General features: G+C 43.3%; 2 protein-coding genes across 7 annotated transcripts in view; one reads left to right on the forward strand and one right to left on the reverse strand.

The window, feature by feature from the left end:
• trpm5 (transient receptor potential cation channel, subfamily M, member 5) lies at positions 1–18,959 on the forward strand. The gene is made up of 26 exons (XM_053433669.1): positions 1–91; positions 1,544–1,611; positions 2,781–2,937; positions 3,033–3,213; positions 3,628–3,794; positions 3,916–4,093; positions 5,161–5,225; positions 5,578–5,763; positions 6,057–6,156; positions 6,255–6,373; positions 6,858–7,199; positions 8,386–8,529; positions 10,340–10,463; positions 10,665–10,810; positions 12,132–12,244; positions 12,469–12,570; positions 12,887–13,145; positions 16,339–16,457; positions 16,554–16,686; positions 16,770–16,944; positions 17,036–17,204; positions 17,352–17,530; positions 18,011–18,143; positions 18,324–18,396; positions 18,487–18,577; positions 18,697–18,959. The coding sequence occupies exons 1-26, from the start codon at positions 65–67 to the stop codon at positions 18,840–18,842; spliced, it is 3,696 nt and encodes a 1,231-aa protein (XP_053289644.1). The 5' UTR covers positions 1–64; the 3' UTR covers positions 18,843–18,959.
• Positions 18,838–21,446, reverse strand: part of traf6 (TNF receptor-associated factor 6) — a 7,396-nt gene continuing 4,787 nt past the window's right edge. For all 6 annotated transcript variants that reach the window (XM_053434527.1, XM_053434358.1, XM_053434271.1 and 3 more), the window contains exon 8: positions 18,838–21,376. In XM_053434527.1, coding sequence (XP_053290502.1) covers positions 20,771–21,376 — 606 coding nt within the window. In that variant the 3' untranslated portion in view covers positions 18,838–20,770. The remainder of the gene's footprint in view (positions 21,377–21,446) is intronic.

A 21,446-nucleotide genomic window follows, 5' to 3' on the forward strand; every position in this document is an offset into this window, starting at 1 on the left:
GGGACAGAAGGAAAACTTCCCTTCACAGGTGTGGTTCAGCAGGAGAAGGTGATCTGTCCCAGACATGCAGGAGAGAAAAGAAGTACCTCTGGTGAGTGTTTATCACATTTAAACAGGCCTATGAAAGAATACTATATATTTTGTGTTTAAACTTAAAACTTTGAGTCTACTCTTTGTATTTTTCTTCTTTATGTGTTGCATGATGTAAAATTGCATATGGTTTTATTTATTTCTGTTCTATTGAGGAAATCATTGAAGGTTTTGACTTGAAGATGAAGCCCAAGTTGTGGGTTTGGTGTTTTTCTGACCTATAATACTGCAAGTACAGTATTTCTTCACAACAATCACGTACTAAATTAATATTTATATTCATCAAAACCTTTTTATGTATAAATGAATAAACTCTCATGCCTTATTGCATTAATACAGAAAGAAAAAATACCAGGCGTCAAGTAATTTATTCAAGATTGGACAATCATTTCAGATCAATAGTTTTCCTCAAAAGTTTATATTTCTTTCTTCAGGTGGATATGTACATTTATTCTGTGTTTATTTTCCAACGATGGATCTTTTGGATCATGTGTCTAAACATGATTTTGATTCATTGACTCATATGCTGCAGCTGTGTATTGGCTTTCTGCTTCAGTTACACAAATTGAGTCAAACGTCCCAGATCAGCTTCTGTTCCTCCTGAGAAAAGAGGAGTTCATGCTGGAGCCCCACAGACACACAGTTGGCCGTCCCTCCCTCCTTCTACCTTTGCATGCAAATCGTCCTGTTTGCATACCCAGTCGTCTTCTCTCTCCCCGACCCGGACTCGCAGTCAAATAAAAGCTCCCACAACAAGCTGCTGGCTTACATTAGAGCAGATGGCTCCACACTAAATGACTCTCAGCGTGCCTGTTAACCACCGCGCCACCGCTCTATTAAAACACTTTCCTCTCAGTTCAAGGTGCATGGGGGGGGGGGGGGTTGCTGGTTTCTGTCAGAGAAATACACACTTCTGCTGCACCTTTTTTTTTTCATCATCTTTCACGAGCGGTTCAAGTGCCAGATGCAAATAAGGCTGGCAAATGAAAGTCATCGTTTACTCAGGCAAAGGGATAATCTTATTAAAAATGAAACAGTTTCTTTTCTGAGCTCGGAGCCATTTATTCCTATGAACATAATCATTGCGAGAAATATGGACTGTGGCTGTTTTCAGGCAAAACACTGCACACACCACATTGTGCACACTTGTATAGAAATAGTTTTATGTTTAAAAGGTCTTGTTGGAGCTAAATATACATTTTTCATGTTCTATATATATATGTATATTTACACCTATGTCATCTACTCTATATGAGTGACACCTTTTTGTGTTTCAAAGATCAGGCAGGAAGCTCTTTGCATATGAGGCGAGGAGGAAAATCCTGATAATTTTGCATTGACCACAAGTACTTCTAAGGACCTTTGCATATGTGATAAGTGAGTGGTTAGTGAGTCATAAAGCATTAAGGGAAGAGGTTGGAAGTAATATCTCTGTTTTACTTTTGTGTGCAAGGGGACGCTGCAGCCGCGGACACGATGCCTCCAATGTGGGGATGTACTGGAGTGGTCGGAGGAGCACAGGTCTGTGTGTGTGTGTGTGTGTGTGTGTGTGTGTGTGTGTGTGAGAGAGTGCAAACCAATGAATCATAAACCAATCTATACCATACATCCATGACTATATAGGTCAAAGCTCTTATCTGAAGCGAGTGATGGCCCCGTTCAATATTCAAGGTGAAAAAAGAGAAGAAAAGAATCAGATCCCCAGAAAATAGATGTCCAGATCAGTCCGCTGATTCACGGACCATTAGAGGCCTCAGTTGATTCCAAGTCCAGTTTCCCGTTTAATTATACATGAGAGCGGGACATCGTTCCCGAGCTGTAGAATAAAAATGCTCCCCTCTAATGTTAAATACTAAGAAAAGCAAAGTGCTGCATCCTTGATACAGTAGATTAAACTATAAAGCACGTGAAGTACCTCCAATGAAACTAAATCATACAAACAAGGTTTTATTCAAAGAAACAAAACACGTGTTTGGATTGTTAATCCATTTTTCTGCATCTGGATCCACTTCAACGTGAGACGCCTCTGATGCCCAATTAAGGGATGAAAGTGAATATTAAATTACACTGGAGATTAATTAAGTTATATGTCAAACAAAAGAAGAATAAACCTGACTTGTAAACAAAATAACAAAAGAAAGAGTCCACATTTGTTTTCCTGTTGAGGAGGAATTTATTTAACGGGGATTTATAAGTGGCTTCACGGTGGCATTTGTCTTTCTCTTGCCTTTGATCCACAGCTTCACTGTCCTGAAACGCCGATCAAGCTAAATCCCTGATAACATGCAAACGAGCAAACAGAAGTAAACAGTCACCTCTTTGATGCAGGTTAGATCACTGAGTGGTTAAAGGAGAGATTGTGACTTTCCATGTAGAAGCTGTAGAGATCAGATTAAAACTTCAGATTCAGGCCCAAGTGCCTCAAACCTAAATTATCTAGATTGTCCCTAACCCAGCAGCTAAGGTGTTGTGACTCTGGGTTCAGTCAGACTTTAAAAAGCTGAGAGTTGAGTCTGCGTCGGAAGGTTCCTCGCTACTTTCTCGACTCCTGGAAAGTGCGAGGACATGATGTTCCAGGTGAGCAGTTCACCTGAGACTGCGCCTCGGGAGGAAGATCTCTTTTTTTCTTCTTCTTCTTCTTTTAACTTTGTGCTTTCGTAGAACCGACTGTATATCTTTGTGTCTGTCAGTGTCCTGCTGGGCTGCTCCTGCTGCTCCACGGCAGATGAAACACTGGAGAAAGTAGCCAGAGGCCTGGCCAGCAGAATGAAGAGGGAGAGGAGTCACTGGGCAGACGGAAGAGTGGGAGACATCGACTTCACCGGCTCCACTAAGAAGAGAGGAAAGGTGAAGAGCAGGCGGCATGAGAGATACCGTGGGTTCTATAACGGGAGGTTGGCCCCGAGCGCCGCTGACATGTCAACTTGTCCGTGTGTGTTCAGTTTGTGAGGGTGTCCAGCAACACCGACCCGGTCCTGATCTACCAGATGCTGACGGAGGAGTGGGGCCTGGCTCCTCCGCACCTGGTGGTGGCGCTGGTGGGAGGAGACGAGCTGGCCCAGATGAAGCCCTGGCTGAGGGACACTCTGAGGAAGGGACTGGTGAAGGCGGCCCAGAGCACAGGTCCCAGTAACCTCATCTGTTGACCGGCTGCAGGATTAATATAGAAACACGTCTCAGAGATAAAAGCTCTTTCTTTTCATTTTTGCATTTAGATGCACGAGGCATAAATTATTTATAGTTTTTTCATGTGTTTTTTAAGTGCATGATTATAAAAATATTTTTCCATCAATTTTAATCTATGTAAGGAGGACTAACACTGAAGGCTTTATAAATACATATGGTAAAAATATAATTAGCACCATCAATGGACCAGCTGCTTATAGGAAAATACCAGAACGCAACTTTCCAACTTAGTAAATATTCCTTATTTGTTTCTCTGGACCTATACAAACACACACACACACACACACACACACACACACACACACACACACACTCACACACTCATATGCATCTGCTCCCTCTGTTCTCCAGGGGCCTGGATTTTGACTAATGGGCTTCGTTTCGGCATCACCAAGCACTTGGGCCAGGCGGTGAGAGATCACTCCTTGGCCAGCACCTCCTCTAAAGTTCGTGTAGTGGCCATTGGCATCGCCCCCTGGAACATGATCCACAACCGAGAGGCTCTGCTCTCTGCCAAGGTTCCACCCACACACACACACACACACACACACACACACACACACAAACACACACAGACACACAAAGATAATCCAAAAAACAGCAAAGCAGCAACGGCTATACGTCTCCCTGCTTCTCAAGGTGGATGAGCCCACTGCCTACAAGCCACAGGACCTGCCGCATGGCTCGGTGTATTCCCTGGACAGCCATCACTCCCACTTTGTGCTGGTGGAGGAGGATCCCAGCCGGCCGGGAGCCACCAGTGAAATGAGGGTGAAGCTGCTCAAGCACATCTCCCTCCAGCGCACTGGCTACGGAGGTAAAGCCCCTCTGGGTCACTGCTGGGAACCAGTAATAGGATGAGAATCGTTTCCTCAAGTGGCGATAATAAAAATACCAGAATGCAGAATGACTCCATTAGATGTTGAAGTCCTGCATTGGCTGTTTCTTATATAAAATGCACACAAAAAATAAACCGTAAAATGTGCTTAAATATTATAAGTGGGAGTACTCAATCTGACAAATGGTCCCTTTCATGGTGTTAAATATTCAATGTGTTAACCATAATTCAACTGTGGTGCTGTTTGTAGTTCAGGTAGCTGCTTTATTCACTGCCAGCTTCAAAAGAGCCTGATTCATATTTCATCTGTTGGAAAAAATCATATGGTTTAGAATTGTAGACATACGCAGGGATGAGAGTAAATGTGCTCAGAACAGTAGCCTCGGTATCTGCTGTTGAACCAAATACTTTAAGATACACAGCTTCACGACGCCTCGGAGTAATCAAAAGTACTTTTGGGGGTTTTTCCTTGTAAACAAACAAGTTGTTTACTCACCGTGTTTACCTCGAGGTCTAAGAAATGTGTCCAATGCATTTCTCTTCCTCAAGGAAAATATTTATGAAAGCCAATGTTTTGAATAGTACAAATTATAATAACTCATATAGTTTGTACCTTGTGTTCTTGTCGACTGCAGTTTCAGGGCCATCGCTGTGATTCCTTGTGTATTAACCACATAGACTGTAAATAAGGATGGAGGGACACAAAAATGAAGCCAAAATATCACAAAATGTGTTTATTTTTTCATCCTTTTCTCACCTGCATATTTTATATTTGTCCTCAGGCCTCCGAAACTGTCTTAAATTTACCAATCTGATCAGGTAACATCACCCTTTTAGTCCAACTGCTCACAACTGGCAAACAGAAGCTGAGGAATAAAAGCTATTTGTCACCATGAGTACAAAAAACCACTTTGGGCAGAGATGGGTTGTTTTGCAGTTGGCAGGAGAAACGGATGCATCATTCACACGAGAGCGGAAAGGAAATAACAGAGCGGCAGTAACTTGAGATGCAAAACAATAGTATCATGAATTGTTGGTGCTTTCAGGTGCAGGCAGTTTTGAGATCCCTGTTCTGTGTCTCCTGGTTCACGGGGAGCCCAGGATCCTGCAAGTAAGTTGGATTTCATTATGCAACTAGCTAAGGTTTTCAAACAAGGCCCCCTTTTTGGAATAAAGCCAGATATCTGCTGTGTCATGGTGAACGTGCATCTTCTGACTTTGAACGCTGGTTTGAGATTCACGCTCCGGATCAAATCTTTCTGTTTACACAAAACGAATCTCTGCGAGTTAAAAGCCTGTCAAGACACCCAGTGATTTGCATAACTAGACCCATATCTGAGGAGATTAGAGAGGACGTCTTGCACCGATCATTTCCCTCCTCTGTTGATATTTACCGGCGAAGTTATTAAGTCAAAAACAATGAGCTCGTCTGCCCCGTCTGCACACTGTGTCCCCTTCTGCAGAGGATGCACAAAGGCATTGGCAATTCCACACCATGGCTGATTCTGGCCGGCTCGGGAGGCGTGGCCGACATCCTGGTCACGCTGATGAATAGCGGCTGCTGGGATGCGGACGGCGTTCGCGAGCTGCTGCTGGACACCTTTCCAAATGCCCACCACAGCACAGACATCAGTAACTGGGTCAAGCTGGTGAGAGCCAAGTGCACACAGCATGGAGGCAGCCACATGCACAGATACACACATCACAGGGCCCGAGCGTTGCCAGAAAAATGGGGCACAGTGGGAAAGAGTGAGAGAGAAAGTAACGTAATGAATGCTAATGTTTCATCCTTATCACGAAAATGTGTATGTGATGACCTAATTAACAATATGAAGGGGGGGGGGGGGGATACAGATAATATAACTTATACTTCTCAAGCTGACAGTGAAGGGGTTGAAAGAAAATTGCACTTTACTTGAATATCTGTCCACCTGTCGTTCAGATCCAGAAGGTTCTCGATCACGGGCATCTCCTCACCGTGCACGACCCCCAGCAGGAGAGCTCTGAGCTGGACACGGTCATCCTCAAAGCTCTGGTCAAGGGTAAGGTGCTTCTTCTGAGGAACGAGTTATCAAGGAACTTGCCAAAAAAATCTCCTTGAAATCCCGTGTGATGATGTGTGTTTGTGTGTGTTCCTCAGCTTGTAAGAGCCAGAGTCAGGAGGCTCAGGACTTCCTGGACGAACTGAAGCTGGCCGTGGCCTGGAACAGGGTGGACATTGCCAAGAGTGACATCTTCAATGGAGACGTGGAGTGGAAGGTGAGAGACGTACAGAGACACTTCTTCAGAGGTTTAATGACACTCCAGGAAGTATCCTTGCCCTACATTCACTGAGGCTAACGCTGTGAAGTGTGTATTTATGTATTTACAACATTTCCTGGTATAAGGGACGAAACTTGTACCATTGGATGACATTGCTTGCACGATATGACATAACATAATATATCACATACATTAAACACCGTTCTTGACCTTATAGTGACATCATGATGACATCATACCTGGAATGTGATCGCTAATCATTTTTTGATCTATATAAACCCTAGGTCTTGTCTATAGTTTTTCAAAGCGTCTAAAAATGTATTTTTGATCAATGCATGATGTCATTTTGTGAATTCTTTGCAACTTCTTTATGGCGTCACTTATTGGACGACATCACAAAATGGGGATTAGGGATCCAGCCCTGTTATTAGTGGATACATCTAGGAGTCGACACTGTGGTAAAGACCCGTGATCTCTGCAGGCTCAGGACCTCGAGGAGGTGATGATGGACGCACTGATCAACGACAAACCAGACTTCGTTCGCCTCTTCGTGGACAACGGCGTGAACCTGGGCGAGTTCCTCACCTACGGCCGTCTGCAGGAGCTTTACTGGTCCGTGTCGGAGAAGAGCCTCCTCCACAACCTGCTCCTGAAGAAGTACGAGGAGAAGCAGCTGCTGCTCGGGGCCGCCAGGACGCCCGGTCCGCCCGGCAGCCATCCGCCCGACCAGGGGAAACCCCGCTTCACGCTCTTCGAGGTTGCCAAAGTGCTGAAAGACTTTCTCCACGACTCCTGCAAAGGCTTTTACCAAAAGATTCCCACAGTGAGTGTCTGCGCCGGGGAAATCACATGCTTACGAATTTCAGCTGATAAATTAGGTTCCATTTGGTGTCGTTGTGTTGAGGGAATTATTCAAATCAGGCTTATTTATGCGGCGGACATCTGTGACTTTGTGCAATTTGCTGCGGCTTGATTGAATTTGAGGGAACTGTTGGGCCTTGACGGAGGTGAACGCTCCACTGAGTGACATAGTCTAGTTTGAACTCTTCAAGGCCTAAAGGTTGAAGATGCAATGAAATGTGACCTCGTAAAATAAAGTCCTGGCAGTTTTCTGTCCCAACTTTCAATTCTTTCTCCCCTAAAATTGATTTTTCCATTGGTTTAAACTTTGGAAGGATCTTCTCCTGCGTCACGTCTCATCTCCAGAAACCTGAAGTTGAAGGTCCCTCAGAGAACAGATCTCTGCCACGTTAAAGAAAGACAATAAACACCCATTTTCTGTATCTGCCCAAAAATTCAATGGGTTCCATCCTTTCAAAGTTTCATGGTTCCTCAGTTTTTGAGTAATCTAGTTAATGGACAGAGCAATAAATACATTACCTCCTTGGCAGAAAGTAATTAATCATTTTGTTTCCTCCCAGGGAATAATTTATAGTTTTTGATGAAAAGAAAAACCAGGCTGTGTTCGACTGAATTGAAGTGGACTGCTGGGCCTTGGTGTGGTTATGTGCTCAGTTTACCGATGTAATGGGAAAATTGAACATGATTTGTGCATCAAAACTCTGTAATTTTCCTGTTCTCCCATCACCATTATTCATTATTAGTCCATAATTTCACCATAACTGGAGGAAAGTAGAGAGGTATCACTTTTAAAAAACCAAGCCTGCTGGCACATCCTGAAAACACCTGTCTAAACACAGTATATCCTCAGCACACTCTCTATGTTGTGTTGTTCATATTGTACAACAAAATAGTCGTGCTGTCTTTTGGCTGAAGGTCTGATTCCTCAACGTATATCATAGAAATCCCTTGATGCTATTTTAAATTCCTACAGTATACATCTTGTTAACAGTCAAACAGACAACAAGGCAGAAATAACCCTCTTGGCAGAGGAAGTGATTGGCTCCCCAGTGAAGACCGCCATAGATTGTGTGACTCATGTCACATTTTTCTGTTGTGTAAACGTTGTGTAAATGTAATACATGCAGAGTTCTGTCCGTGTGCTCCAGGAGAAGCCAGCAAAGGGTCGACTGTTCCACAGCCAGAAGAACCTGGCGGAGTTAGAGGAGTGCTGTGAGCATCCCTGGAGGGACCTGTTCCTCTGGGCCGTGCTTCAGAACCGACAGCAGATGGCGAACTACTTCTGGGCCATGGTCAGTCTTGTCAGCTACTTTCACTTCCTGCTCGTGGTGTCTCAGCGCTGTGCGGTCCAATCAATAACGGGTCTCGATGTGCCCGGCATCGGCAAGCACCACTCAGAGCCGAGCGAAGTGGGCTGAATCACAAGCTGCTCGTTTGTATTCTGAATTCAGCGTGAACAAGAGCGAGGCGGGCCAGTGTGGCGCCGGCGCAGGTCACGCCTGCCATATGAAAATGTCACTCCAGATAAAAGAGCCCGGCAAACGGCGAACTTATCAAAAAACGGAGGTGAACTAAAAAGCCATCTTATCTCCAAGAGCATTATTCAAATGAAGGTCACGCCAGTTGGCAGGGCAGCATATTCAGCAGCAGTAAACCAGCAGCAGGTCCTGAGGAAATTAATGAGTATATCCTGACGTGTAATTGATGTTCTATGATTAGTTAAATGACACCAGTCAGTGGTAATTACTCTTTGTTTTCTGCATCTTTTCATTTCTTTACAGCGCTTCCCTGAACTAAGGGAACCAATTATTCTAATCTGTAACGCGGCCACCCTTTTCCTATGTCTTATTTCAAAGATTATCGGAAATTATGGTAATTGTATTCACTGTGTGTGTGTGTGTGTGTGTGTGTGTGTGTGTGTGTACATCCCCCCGCTGCTGGAGTCTGGTTGGGGTATATCTGCATTCATAATTTGATTGTTTGAAGTATCTTTCATGTTGAAGGCCTCATCGCAATTATCTTTGCGCGCTGGCGTATGCAAGCCCGATAGCTCCGATTTAACAAGTACATATGTATAAACCCAGAAGTTGACATTATACAGTATAATATCATGGGATCATTGTGAGGGGTATAAGCCCTCTGCTTTTGTATGTTGGACCACAGTTACACAATTGTCGTGTTAAGCCCGGTAAATGTTTCCTCTATGAATCATAGACTCTTAAAATTCTTCAGCCTATTTAAATAAATCTCTTTAGGACCAAATAAAGATTTTCTCTGTGAAAAATGATGTATGGGTTATGGTCAACGCCTCTGTTCCTTTAACCATCATCTTCCTGGACGATAAATCAATCTGATGTTAAAACTCTGGTTTGAAGAAGCAGAAATAAGTTTATTTATCGTCTTCATGAGAGATTGATGAGAAGATCAACACAGCTTTTTTTAAGATATGCTTATTTTAAATTATCAATATGTTATTTCACGCTTGATTTGTTGAAAATGTATTAAATACTACTGAATACTCAGTGCAGTAATGACTACTGAGAACTCATTGGTTGGAAAAGCAACATGTGATCCTGAGGCAAATATCCCAAAAACGTGTTTCTTCTCCCCCTGCTGCTGTTTGTGTTCATTGTGTGTCTCTTTGTGGTGATTGTACACATCCGTGTGGTCAATTCACTTCTCTCTGGAATCATTTTGTGTCTTTATTGCGTTTTTTCTTCTATCCTTCGCAAGCAATCACCTTGCACAGAGGTTCTGCCCCGGTGGCTCCCCCCTCTGGCCCTGGGCTTGTTTAGTAATCCATCAGTGACCCGAGCAGACAGGGGGCTCAGCCGACACACTGACTGATGTGAAGCTGTCAAAGCTTTGTGCATATCTATACTGTTGGTTAACAAAGGTTAATTATGTGTATATTTATAGTATAGCTCTAAATTACATGGTCAAATCAAACAGTGAACCTCAACAAACACAGAGATGTGGATCTACTGCAGCCTGACGCCCCTTTACGTGCAACAGACACAGCGCTCCACAATTCCCAACCTGATTCCTCAGATCCCTCTTTCAGACTCATTTCTTGGATTCAGCTTTCTTTTAATCCTTCAGGGCCCCGAGGCGGTGGCGGCGGCGCTGGCGGGTTGTAAGATTCTGAAGGAGATGGCGCGACTGGAATCCGAGGCGGAGTCTGCACGTAGGATGAAGGAGGCCAAGTACGAGCAGTTTGCCCTCGGTGAGTGTGTGCACCATCAGGTCTGATCACAGGAGAAGAAAAAAATAGGTAAAAGGTAGAAAGAAAAACCAGCGGTGCGTTCACTGACCTCAGAACAACACGTGCACAAGCTGATCCGGCTGATGGGGAATCATATATGATTCTAAATGAGTGGATATTTGCAATGTAGCCGAGAGGTTGACTCTGTTTCAACTGTGGCAGATGTGTTCGGAGAGTGTTACTCCAACAGTGAAGACCGGGCTTATGCTCTGCTGGTGAGGAGAACTCACTGCTGGAGCAGATCCACCGTCCTCAACTTGGCCACGGAGGCTGACGCCAAAGCCTTCTTTGCCCACGATGGCGTTCAGGTAAACAAAGACTGCAAAACATTTAACTTTCAAGCAAATCCTTTCAAAGTTTTGTGCCTGTTCTAAATCTGCCTGTTTGGAATGAGCTGGTCTCTTGTGTCCCGTGTTGATGTTCTGGAGAGTTTAGCACAAGTTAGAAAACTTTACGTTCATCCTACCTGGTTCATCTACAATGACGATTTTATTTTTGTTTCTTTTTTATTCAAGCGTGTGTGAATGTTTCATTTTTTCACACATTGCACGTTGACTATTGCAGAGTTTTATTCTGGCAAAGCAACACAATCCTGAACCACAAAGTTCACAGCTCTTCAAAGTAATAGTAGCAGCTGTTGCCTCAGCTTGATCAAAAAACATCACAGCAAAAACAAGGGCTGCGATTTTACTTTGAAGACAACTTGCCCCCACCCCCCCCAAAAAAAAAAAAGCCATTCTAATGATGCTGTTGCCATGACTAAGATGAGAGTCACCAGTGAATGTTTGTGTCGGTCGGATATGATGAAATAAAAATAACTTTAAATGATCTACCGGTGATTTTGACCCAGTTGCCGACCACATGCACTTACTTTGCACTTATGCACTTAGACATAGAAGAAGACAGGATCCTCTCCCTGCTACCACTGACTGCTAGTCGCCTGTTTATTCACTTTCTATTAATATTGAAAATGTCCTAATTGCACTTCCTCAGGTAATTTACAATAAACAAGCGTGAAGCTGATTCAGTGAATGGTTCGTTGTGTGGAATTAGTAGGTAGATGCCTCCTGTATTTAAATACACTATATCCCAGCAGTTACTAAAACCTTCTCCAGTCTTGTGCTTAATCTTTTTTTGTAATCACATATTTGTTGCTCACTGGTTTCCATTCACTCAACATCCCCCAGCAGACGTCCCTGTCATTAGAAACTCATCATTGGGAGTTAATTGGTATTCACTGTCAGCAGGGGATGTTAGCGTGGAGAAGCTTCTCCTGACAGTGAAGTGATATTTTATTTAAGGCACACAGATGGAATAATGTCGCCGTTCACAAAGTAGATTTTAATTCAGTTCATGTGTCGCGTTTCAAGAGAATCTACATTTTTTCATGGTGTGGTTCTGACATCATTCACAAACCATCACATGGACGTGACTCCGTCCTGAACTGTGACTTGACAGTTGTGGTTCACAAGTAGTTCACACATCATATGAAACAATCTGATCAGGAGGGATCTGATCTTCTTCTTGTAGGACTGTAGGGCAGAAACATAACAATGGCTTTGCTGCCCTCTTGTGGTTAACCTCATTCAGCTAAGTGGATCCTCGTTTTCATCTGAACTGTCCCTGCAGGCTCTCCTCACTAAGATCTGGTGGGGGGCGATGACCACCGACACGGGCATCTCCAAACTCGTGGTGTCTTTCTTCTGTCCGGCTCTGATCTGGACCAACCTCATAAAGTTCAGGTGATCGGCCTCATGCTGCCTCAACTTCTGCCTGAGTCATGTGGAGGGACTGAATGTCAGATTTTTGTCTGTTTGTCATTTCATTGTTTTGATGTTGTTGTCTTGTCTGAGTCAGATCTGGCTTTTCTATGATTTGCTTTTTTTGCTCTTATATTTTACTTTGTGCAGCACCTTGTAGCTGTCTAATTATTATTATATTATTATTATTTTGCTGTGTGTCTCAGTGATGAGGAGCTTGATAACCGTAATGGCCGCGAGCAGCTGGTGGAGCTGGACAGTCTGGACACAGAAAAGGCTTTGATGTTAACTGATGATGACGATCCTTTGTGAGTTAACAGTCTTTACTTAGTCACTTTACTCAAATCTATGTAAAGCTATGAATTCCAAACCTTAAACTTTATTTTTGTTCTGTTGTTTCTGCATTTGTTTTTCTCTTTTGCATCATTTCTTTCTAGAATATGTTGCTTTTGTTTACTTTGCAGTCAATGACCTCAACCTGAATTCAGCTTAAGCATAACAATCAAATGCACGACTACTGCAATACAAGTTTTAATTTGTCTTAGACATGAATTTAACACAACATTAACTTATTAAAAATAGGTAAAACACACACTCACATCTCCTTTCCACTCTTTCCCCCAGGGACTCTCTACCTGGAGATCCAGCAGCTCAGAGCTGTGCCTCGGTCTGGTGGCGCTTCCTGCTCCGCCGGTGGCGCCGCTTCTGGAGCGCTCCTGTCACCGTGTTCCTCGGTAACGTCATCATGTACTTCGCCTTCCTCTTCCTCTTCACCTACGTGCTCCTGCTGGACTTCCGCCCGCCGCCACCCGCTGGCCCAGGACCCCAGGAGATCATACTCTACTTCTGGGTCTTCACCTTGGTGCTGGAGGAACTTCGACAGGTGACTGGTTCTATTCTGAACTATTCTATTCTATTCTCACATCGCTTTTAAGTGATTTTTCATTATCCATATTAATAGTGGTGTTTTTCTCGAGTCCTCCCGCTTCCTCCCACAGTCCAAAGACATGTAGATGGGGGTAAGGTTAGTTGGAGACTCTAAATTAAAGGTGTGATTGTGAGTGTGAATGGTTGTTTGTCTCGATATGTTGGCCCAGTGAGATGTCAGCCTTTTGGCCTGTGTCAGCTGTCTCTAGCCCTCCCTGTGACTCTCGAAGGATAAACGGTATAGATGATGATGGATGGACAGACGCATGGATGGATGAAGGCACTTTAGGTCAATAGGAAACTCAACAATTCTCTGGGATGGACTCGAGACCAGTTCAGAGTCCTTCTCTCACTCAATGTCAACTGGGGTTGGCTCCAGCCCTCTACTTCTCTCAAGGGATAAGCAGTGTATCTAATGGAGGGATGAATGGACATCGATCAATTGATGCATCGTGACACTTATTTTGAATAACTGTTATTTTTACTAGATGTGTTTGCATGACAGTGTTTATGGAGGAGCTGAAGCGAGTCGCTGCATGGAGTTCATTCTCTCCGGGGGTTTTAAGGATTCATGAGCCTTTTTACCTCTCAGCCTGAGTCTCTCCAGGTCGAACAAGCACAATCCACTCATGCCGTCGAAGCCTCCTCCCCTGGGCACAGAAGCCCCAGATGAGACAAGACCTTCAGCTCTGTTTCCTCAGCTCAAAGATTTCCATCGTGCATCTCAGGAAGTCCCTGAGCTGAACAGAGCTAAGTCACAGGTTTCCAAAAAAAGAACCGCGCTGCCTGAGGCGGTGCTGGCATACTACCAAGCCCAGCGGGGACCCGGGGCCTTCAAAGTGATGGCTCTAGGGGGCATACCTTCCCTGAGGGAGGACAGCACCACCGGGGGCCCTGCTCTTACTTTATCTTCTCACGGAACAAGATTAAAGACTGTCGATTTAATAGCATTTTAAATCTGATGGACGTACTGATGCAAAGCTCCTCACTCTCATTAAGCTGTGACATTAGACTGTTGCAAAGATGACGACATGACACCTCCCCAAATCGTCTCGATAGCCGTGAACCCAGCCTCCTTCATGTTAGGTGATGAGACATTCGCCCAATTAAAAAGTTGAAGTACACGTCGTTTTCTGAAAGATGGTTTCCTGGATTTTAGGTAGTTCAGATTACACTGATGTAGTTCCCAGTGAGTTTAGGTTTAGTTAGTTTAGTTTTGTAAAAAGGTTTAATATAGTTACAGGAAGTACATTGTGAAATAAATTGACCATCAGATTCATAACTGTAGATCCACAAATCAACAATGAACTCAGAAATGCTCCTGCAGAGTTTAAAGTTGTATTTGTGGAGAAACTTAAAGTACAGAGAGACAGATTCCTCCATTTATTATGTGTACTAGTGGAAAATAAATATTAAAAAGACGCATCAGAGGCGTAGATGTTAAACCTACCAAGAATATCTTTTCATTATATGTCTTAACTAAGCTTAATATATTAAGCTTAGTTAAGACATATACATAGTAAAGTTATGATCCAGGCTAAAAGCAGCAGTTTGTATTTCCGAATTAATAGGTTTATAATAATAGGCCCCCATCATTAGAACATGAGTGGATGAGACTGTGTTTGTTCAATGCATGGCTCTGAATGGCGTGAAGGACAATTTCAATGTTATTCTATCACCTGAAATAACATAAGTCTCCAGCAGATTCAGCAAATTACAAATAAATTAAAAAACCTAATGGATACTGGTAAGTAGACTCACTCTCTTATCACACAAGTGCAACACTCTCTGGGCTTTAGAGCTGCAGGCGCTCTTGCAGCAGTAATGAAATGGCTTTGGCAGCCAACAGGGGAAAAAGAAGCTGGAATGAAGATGACAGGAGGAGGCCTCCTACACAGGAGCACGATCCTGCTGAGGAGCTGGGCCTCAGATAAAACATCATCAGGGAGAGCCAAGGAGGTTCGACAGTCTCTGAACACTCTCATCTTCCCCAGAGACGCTCGGAAATCTGCCCACTGAGCTCAGGGTCGTCTACTAGGGACGACTTCACCTTCCAAGAGAAGTGATTGGTCAGACGGGGATGTTTTCCTGCTCCAGACATAAGTCAGCGTGCAGGTTTTACCCCTGTGAGAAGTGAACCACAGCCTCTACGCTCCAGTTTGTCTCTTTGTGAAAGCAGCGCACGTCTCTCGGCTCAAATCATTTTTGCCATCAGGAGAACATGCAGAATCGCAGGTGGCCCAGTTCAGGCCACAGGAGACACTGAACCTCGCACTTCAGGTGTAAGAGACATTTCACAGGGGTGAGAATGTGGGACGCTGCAGGTGCTTCTAATGCAGCCGGGCTGTGAACCTGCTAACTCCCTGCAGTGTGTCTTAATGGAGCTGCAGCGTTTGACCTGGAGGAGACGTGACAAGTCAACGTCAGGAAACTAAAAATCACTTTGGTTATATAATAACTGATGTTTTAAAATGTTTTATAAAGTCTCATTTACCAGCACAATTGCAGAATCCCTCTTCTAGTATTTTGTCATATTTAATTTCTTTCCTATATTCCTTTATTTATTTGTTTATTATATATTTATTAATTCTTGCACCAATACACGACTGCAAATTCCTTGTATGTATAAACTAAATATTTTGAATATTGTGATTTATTGTGTAATGTAAATTATATATTAGTCCCAATCTTTGAGCCAACATTTTCAAAATAATGTATGAAGGGTGCACGTTAATATCATGCAGTGTATTCAGATCATTTTTACTTTTATCATAAAACAAAACACACATCACTTTCTGTTAAATTTCTAAAGTTCACAAAGAATATTGAGCAATATCAGAATTAGAAGTGAAACGCAGACTTAGAGAGGAATAAATGTCACGTCACAGTGAGGCTGGGATGTTGTGTCTTACAGTTCTATGGTTTTATTTTCAATATCTATATTTGATAAAAAAAATGTACTGATAGTATTTCATTAGAATTTTAGTGTTGACTATATATTATGATCTAAAAGTTGTTTTGTTGTTTTCTTTTCTATTATTGATTGTTTTGCTTTAGTCTCTAAATCTTTCTCAGTTTTTAAATACACATTTAAAGCACTTTGAATTGGATATGAATCATATTTTTGATTGATTGGTATTATGACGCAGAGCTTTTTCACGGACGAAGAGATGAACATCCTGAAGAAATTCAAACTGTATCTGGAGGACAACTGGAACAAGTGTGACATGGTCGCCATCTTACTCTTTGTTGTTGGGGTTTCCTGCAGGTCGGTAACATTAAAATGACCCTGAGAGAAAAACAAGCTTCTACACTTACTTATTGTTGTTATGAGTATTAACGTTTGTCTAAATTGATTTCGCAGGATGGCCAGTGGCACCTATGAGGCCGGCCGGACGGTCCTGGCCATAGACTTCATGGTTTTCACTTTACGTCTGATCCACATCTTCGCTATTCACAAGCAGCTCGGGCCCAAAATCATCATTGTGGAGAGAATGGTGGGGAAACAAAACACAAGTCAAACACAAAGACGCTGCCGACCAGAGGGAGATTAAATAAAAGTCTGTTTCCTTCTTGACAGATGAAGGACGTCTTCTTCTTCCTCTTTTTCCTGAGCGTGTGGCTCATTGCGTACGGTGTCGCCACTCAGGCTCTTCTCCACCCCAATGACCCCAGGATCGACTGGGTGTTCCGCCGCGCCCTGTACCGCCCCTACCTGCACATCTTTGGTCAGATCCCCCTGGAGGAAATAGATGGTAAACTACACTGGTACCACTTTTTCTTTGAAATGTTTCTCCAGTTCGCACATACAATAGTTTTGTGTCTTCTTGTTCTTTCGGATCACAGCTGCTCGCTTCCCTCAAATTAACTGCACCAATGACCGAGAGGAGATCATCCTGGGCCTGCGGCCGCCATGTCCCAACGTCTACGCCAACTGGCTGGTCATCCTGCTGCTGGTCATCTTCCTGCTTGTCACCAACGTCCTGCTGCTCAACCTGCTGATCGCCATGTTCAGGTCAGCAGGGGAGGGAATCCACAGAACTGTCCATATATCTGAGGAAATGAGTTCAGCTCATGGCATCTTTGGTCATTGGAAGATCGGAAGAAACCAGCCCGGTTGTTTATCGTGTTTTTCTTCTTGTTTCCCTACTGATACCTACAGCTACACATTCCAGGTGGTGCAGGGCAACACGGATATCTTCTGGAAGTTCCAGAGATACAACCTGATCGTGGAATACCACAGCCGCCCGGCGCTGGCTCCGCCCTTCATCATCATCAGCCACCTCAGTCAGATCCTCCTCAGCCTGGTCAAACGGCCCGAGTCCAAGCAGGAGCATCTGGGTACGAAGGCTCCATCTGCTTAATTCAGCACATTTTCCCCTCAGGAACCGTTGTGACATTCTGCCTCATTTCAAGCAGATGAAATAGTTTATTGTGGCTTATCTGGTTAAATTAAATTAAATGGAATAGAGGCAAACACACACTTGGCTGTTATCTCTGACCTTCACCTTCTCTGTGCACTGTTGTTTAATTGGTTTTTGGAATGACTTATTTTGTGTGTGTGTGTGTGCGCGTGTGTGTGTGTCTTTGTGTGTGTCTGTGCTTGTGTACACTCTTTTCTATGGCTGTCACGGTTTAAAATCTAACTTTGTGAGGACAATTGATCTTCTCCTAACTACTTCAAAGGGCTTTTTTGAGTGTAAAGTTTTAACTTTATTTTATTTGTCTATTTATTCAACATGTAGAGATAGATAGATAGATAGATAGATAACTGTGTGTGTGTGTGTGTGTGTGTGTGTGTGTGTGTGTGTGTGTTGTCAGAGAGGGAGCTGCCAGTGGGGCTCGACCAGAGGCTGATCACATGGGAGACGGTGCAGAAAGAGAACTACCTGGCCAAACTGGAGCGGCAGCACTGGGAGAGCAGTGAGGAGAGACTAAAGAGCACCTCCTCAAAGTAAACACTCTTATTCTAATAGGATGTAATAATATTCAATAAATGAGCTCTGATAAACCCACTGCACCTGACCAGCACCACAGCCCAGCTTGTTATAAAGCTCTTCTACCTTCTAGTGGTGAAAATGGATTACTGCAGCACTGACTCTGGCTGTGACTGATTTTTTGCTTTGTGACCCAGAGTTCAGAGCCTGCTGAGGATTGTCGGTGGGTTTAAAGACCAAGAGAAGCGTCTGGGGTCCATGGAGGCTCAGGTAAACAAAACCTTTTCAGCAAAGTAAACCACATATTCTGCAGATTTGAGCCTATTATCAATCAGTCATTTCTATCTGCCTGGTCTCTAGGTCAGATACTGTGGAGAGGTGTTGTCCTGGATGGCCGAGTGCTTTGCTCAGAGCACGCTCAACTGTGGGAAAGACGCTCCGAATGCTCCGGGTGAGTATAAAAGCCCGACAGAGGAACTGACTCGTGATTTAATGTGTGAAAATAGACAAAACACAGTCTTTCACTGCGTTTACTGTGCATTTAATATTAATGTGGCCGTTACTTTTCAGTGTCTCTGACGGGCTGCGAGGCGAGCGGCACCAAGGACACATCTCCAGGTCAACCAGAGAGAGAAGTCAAAGAGGAAAGTGGAGAAGTCAGACCAGGTCACCCAGGATATGGAGCTAACAAGAAATTCCCTTATATCGATGAATAATATAACAGTCAATCTCTTTATTTAATATTAATATTGTGGTACATCGTTCTGTAAGGTGATGGGAATGTTGTTTGGACTTTAATTTAAATGTATAAAACGAAGATGCCTGCCTGGTGATTGGCTGTTGTTTTGTTTCAGGACACATTGATGCGTCTGCAGCTTCCTGTTGTTGACACACATTCTAACAACACGGCTCTGACTGTTCTAACTGTGAAACACAAGGTGGAGCAAGTCATCATATGAGTCACTTTGGTTCCTCAGGAGCGTGACAAACACATACAGGAATAAAACTCAGTTAAAAGGCTGTTTTTCCTATTATAATGTAACAAAGGAAATGTTTACATGGACACCAATAATACAATATTAACCCAAACCTTTAAGACAATACTCTGAATAAGACAGTGGCATGTAAACAGCATTTTCTGATGACCTTAACCTGAATTAAGGTCAAACTCGGAATAAGGGATAATCAAATGAAGGCATGTCAAGTCACCTGACCTTAGTCTCACTATGTTTACGTCTTAATCACATTATAAAATGTGTATATACTGTTTTTACAGTATTTTAAGACACTGACAAGTACCTCAGACTATGCTCTGTAATGTAAATATGAAATGAATATTATACTAGCAACTCGTGTAAACGTTGTAATATATATAATATTTAGAATGTAACACAAGTCGTTGTATGGTCTAATGAGGTTAGCTTAGCATTAATTTAAGGCAGCATTTGATCCCAAATACTCCAAATAATATCTTATTGATATTGTTTATACACTGAAACCAATGCAATAATAAAGCAAGCGTAAAATCTTTTATCCACATCTTTAAAAGCTTAACAGGCAGCATAATATATCAGAGGATGTGATGTACATCTACTCTCGAAATATTCATATAAGTCACATTTGGCAGGAGCTACGAGTGAAAGGCACAAATAAAAAGTACAATGAGCAGCTTCTGCTCCGCTCTCATGCTTTCAGCAAAAATATACAGTGTTGACGAAACACAAAAACGCTCCGTGTTGACAAAAGCTGTGCGTCAAAGAGACACAACAAGGTCAGACGATTGAAGAAAGAAATCTATGAATGAAAGTTTGCTTTTGGAGAGCACATGAATTTGAAAACGGATATTCCCGATCCTTACAATCACCTTCTTTTAAAGAACCCTGTGGAGCTTTGTAAAGACATGATGTTTACATCAAAATACACTGGTGTGTCTTTAAGGTCCAACAAGTACATTTCCTTCCTCACAAAGCAGAGTTGTGAATATTCTGAAACTTGCATCGTCCTTAAACATCCATAAATACGCCAACTTTTACACTTTCTCTTCAGTCTCTCTTGGAACATTTCTAAGATACTAACAAGGTTACTGCAACCACATATCCAACATAAAAATGAAAATGAAACCATACAGCTGACACACATAGCCGTTCTTCTGTTTAGAGGTCATGACCAGACTTGCTTTTGCTTTCAGATTGTGAGCAGGTTTTCACCAGCACTCTCTGTACATACACGTGGATGAGGTTAGAAGAGGATAAGGTTAAAAAGACTGTGATCTATTTGACCAAACACTGCTACAGAGAGACACCAGAGGTCTTAAAGTCTTTATCTTAAAAAATATTTGTACCACCTCAAACAACCACAAGCAGAGAGCCATGTCTGTAGTAATGCTCATTCTGCAGCAGCACGAACACGACTTTAACTGGAAATCTGGAGCTGATTATACATGAACTATTTAAACAATTGGTACCATGTGTGGGTGAGAACACATATTGAAAAGTGAACTTTAAATGAATGTATTGTATTCATCTATTAATATAATATATATATATATATATATATATATATATATATATATATATATATGTATCTATATATATATCATATATCATGTCAGCATAATGACAATCCCATGGATGTGGGTTTGACTTTAGTCCCTTGAAACCGATGCCTCGGGCCCTCGAGGCTGCACCGCCGGCCCCTCACGATTCGGCATATTGTCAAAACGCGACGTCACATCGCAGCGGATAAGTAAGGTGTCATCTTTGACATAGGCTCTCTGTTTCAGCTGATGCAGGTGCATGAAGGTAACGTAGCCAAATCCTTTGGGATTGCGCTGGATGGTGGGCTTCTGAAAGGCCTGCAGGTCTGGTTTGGTTTCCATCACCTCCACGTGGTGCTGACCCTCAAGGCCCTGGTCGAGGATGGCGAGCCGGATGGTGCCTTGGAACGGCCAGGTCAGCTCCCCGTCAAAAGCTCCCTGCATGGTGTGGACAAAGAGGGAGATGTAGTTGGAGCAGCGCTGGGCGTTGGGCGTCTGCAGGTGTAAACGCAGGCACAGCTTGTAGCCCGGGTAGCCCGTGTAGAAGCCAGGGCTGTGCTCGACCACCGCGAGTCCAGCTTCTTGGTTCCGCATGTGGGCAGAGAAACCTTTGAGGCGCCAGATGAAGATACCGCGGCACTGCTGGGCCTCCAGCTCCTTCACCGTGTCCTCCAGCATTGACACCCTATTCCGGAGCTCTGCAAGCTGACCTGCCTGTGAAAGAGACAGAACAAGAGTTTTAGAGGATTGGGACAAGATCTAAAAAGCTACAGACGAGCTAAGC

The sequence above is a fragment of the Pleuronectes platessa genome, chromosome 1 (genome assembly GCF_947347685.1).
Source record: "Pleuronectes platessa chromosome 1, fPlePla1.1, whole genome shotgun sequence".
Taxonomy (NCBI): domain Eukaryota; kingdom Metazoa; phylum Chordata; class Actinopteri; order Pleuronectiformes; family Pleuronectidae; genus Pleuronectes; species Pleuronectes platessa.

Excerpts from the sequence above, each read along its gene's own strand:
- trpm5 (XM_053433669.1), top strand. The coding sequence starts at position 65 with ATGCAGGAGAGAAAAGAAGTACCTCTG. Across the intron at positions 16,458-16,553 it reads GTTGTTGGGGTTTCCTGCAG|GATGGCCAGTGGCACCTATG; the intron begins GTCGGTAACATT and ends TTGATTTCGCAG. Across the intron at positions 18,397-18,486 it reads TGGGGTCCATGGAGGCTCAG|GTCAGATACTGTGGAGAGGT; the intron begins GTAAACAAAACC and ends CCTGGTCTCTAG.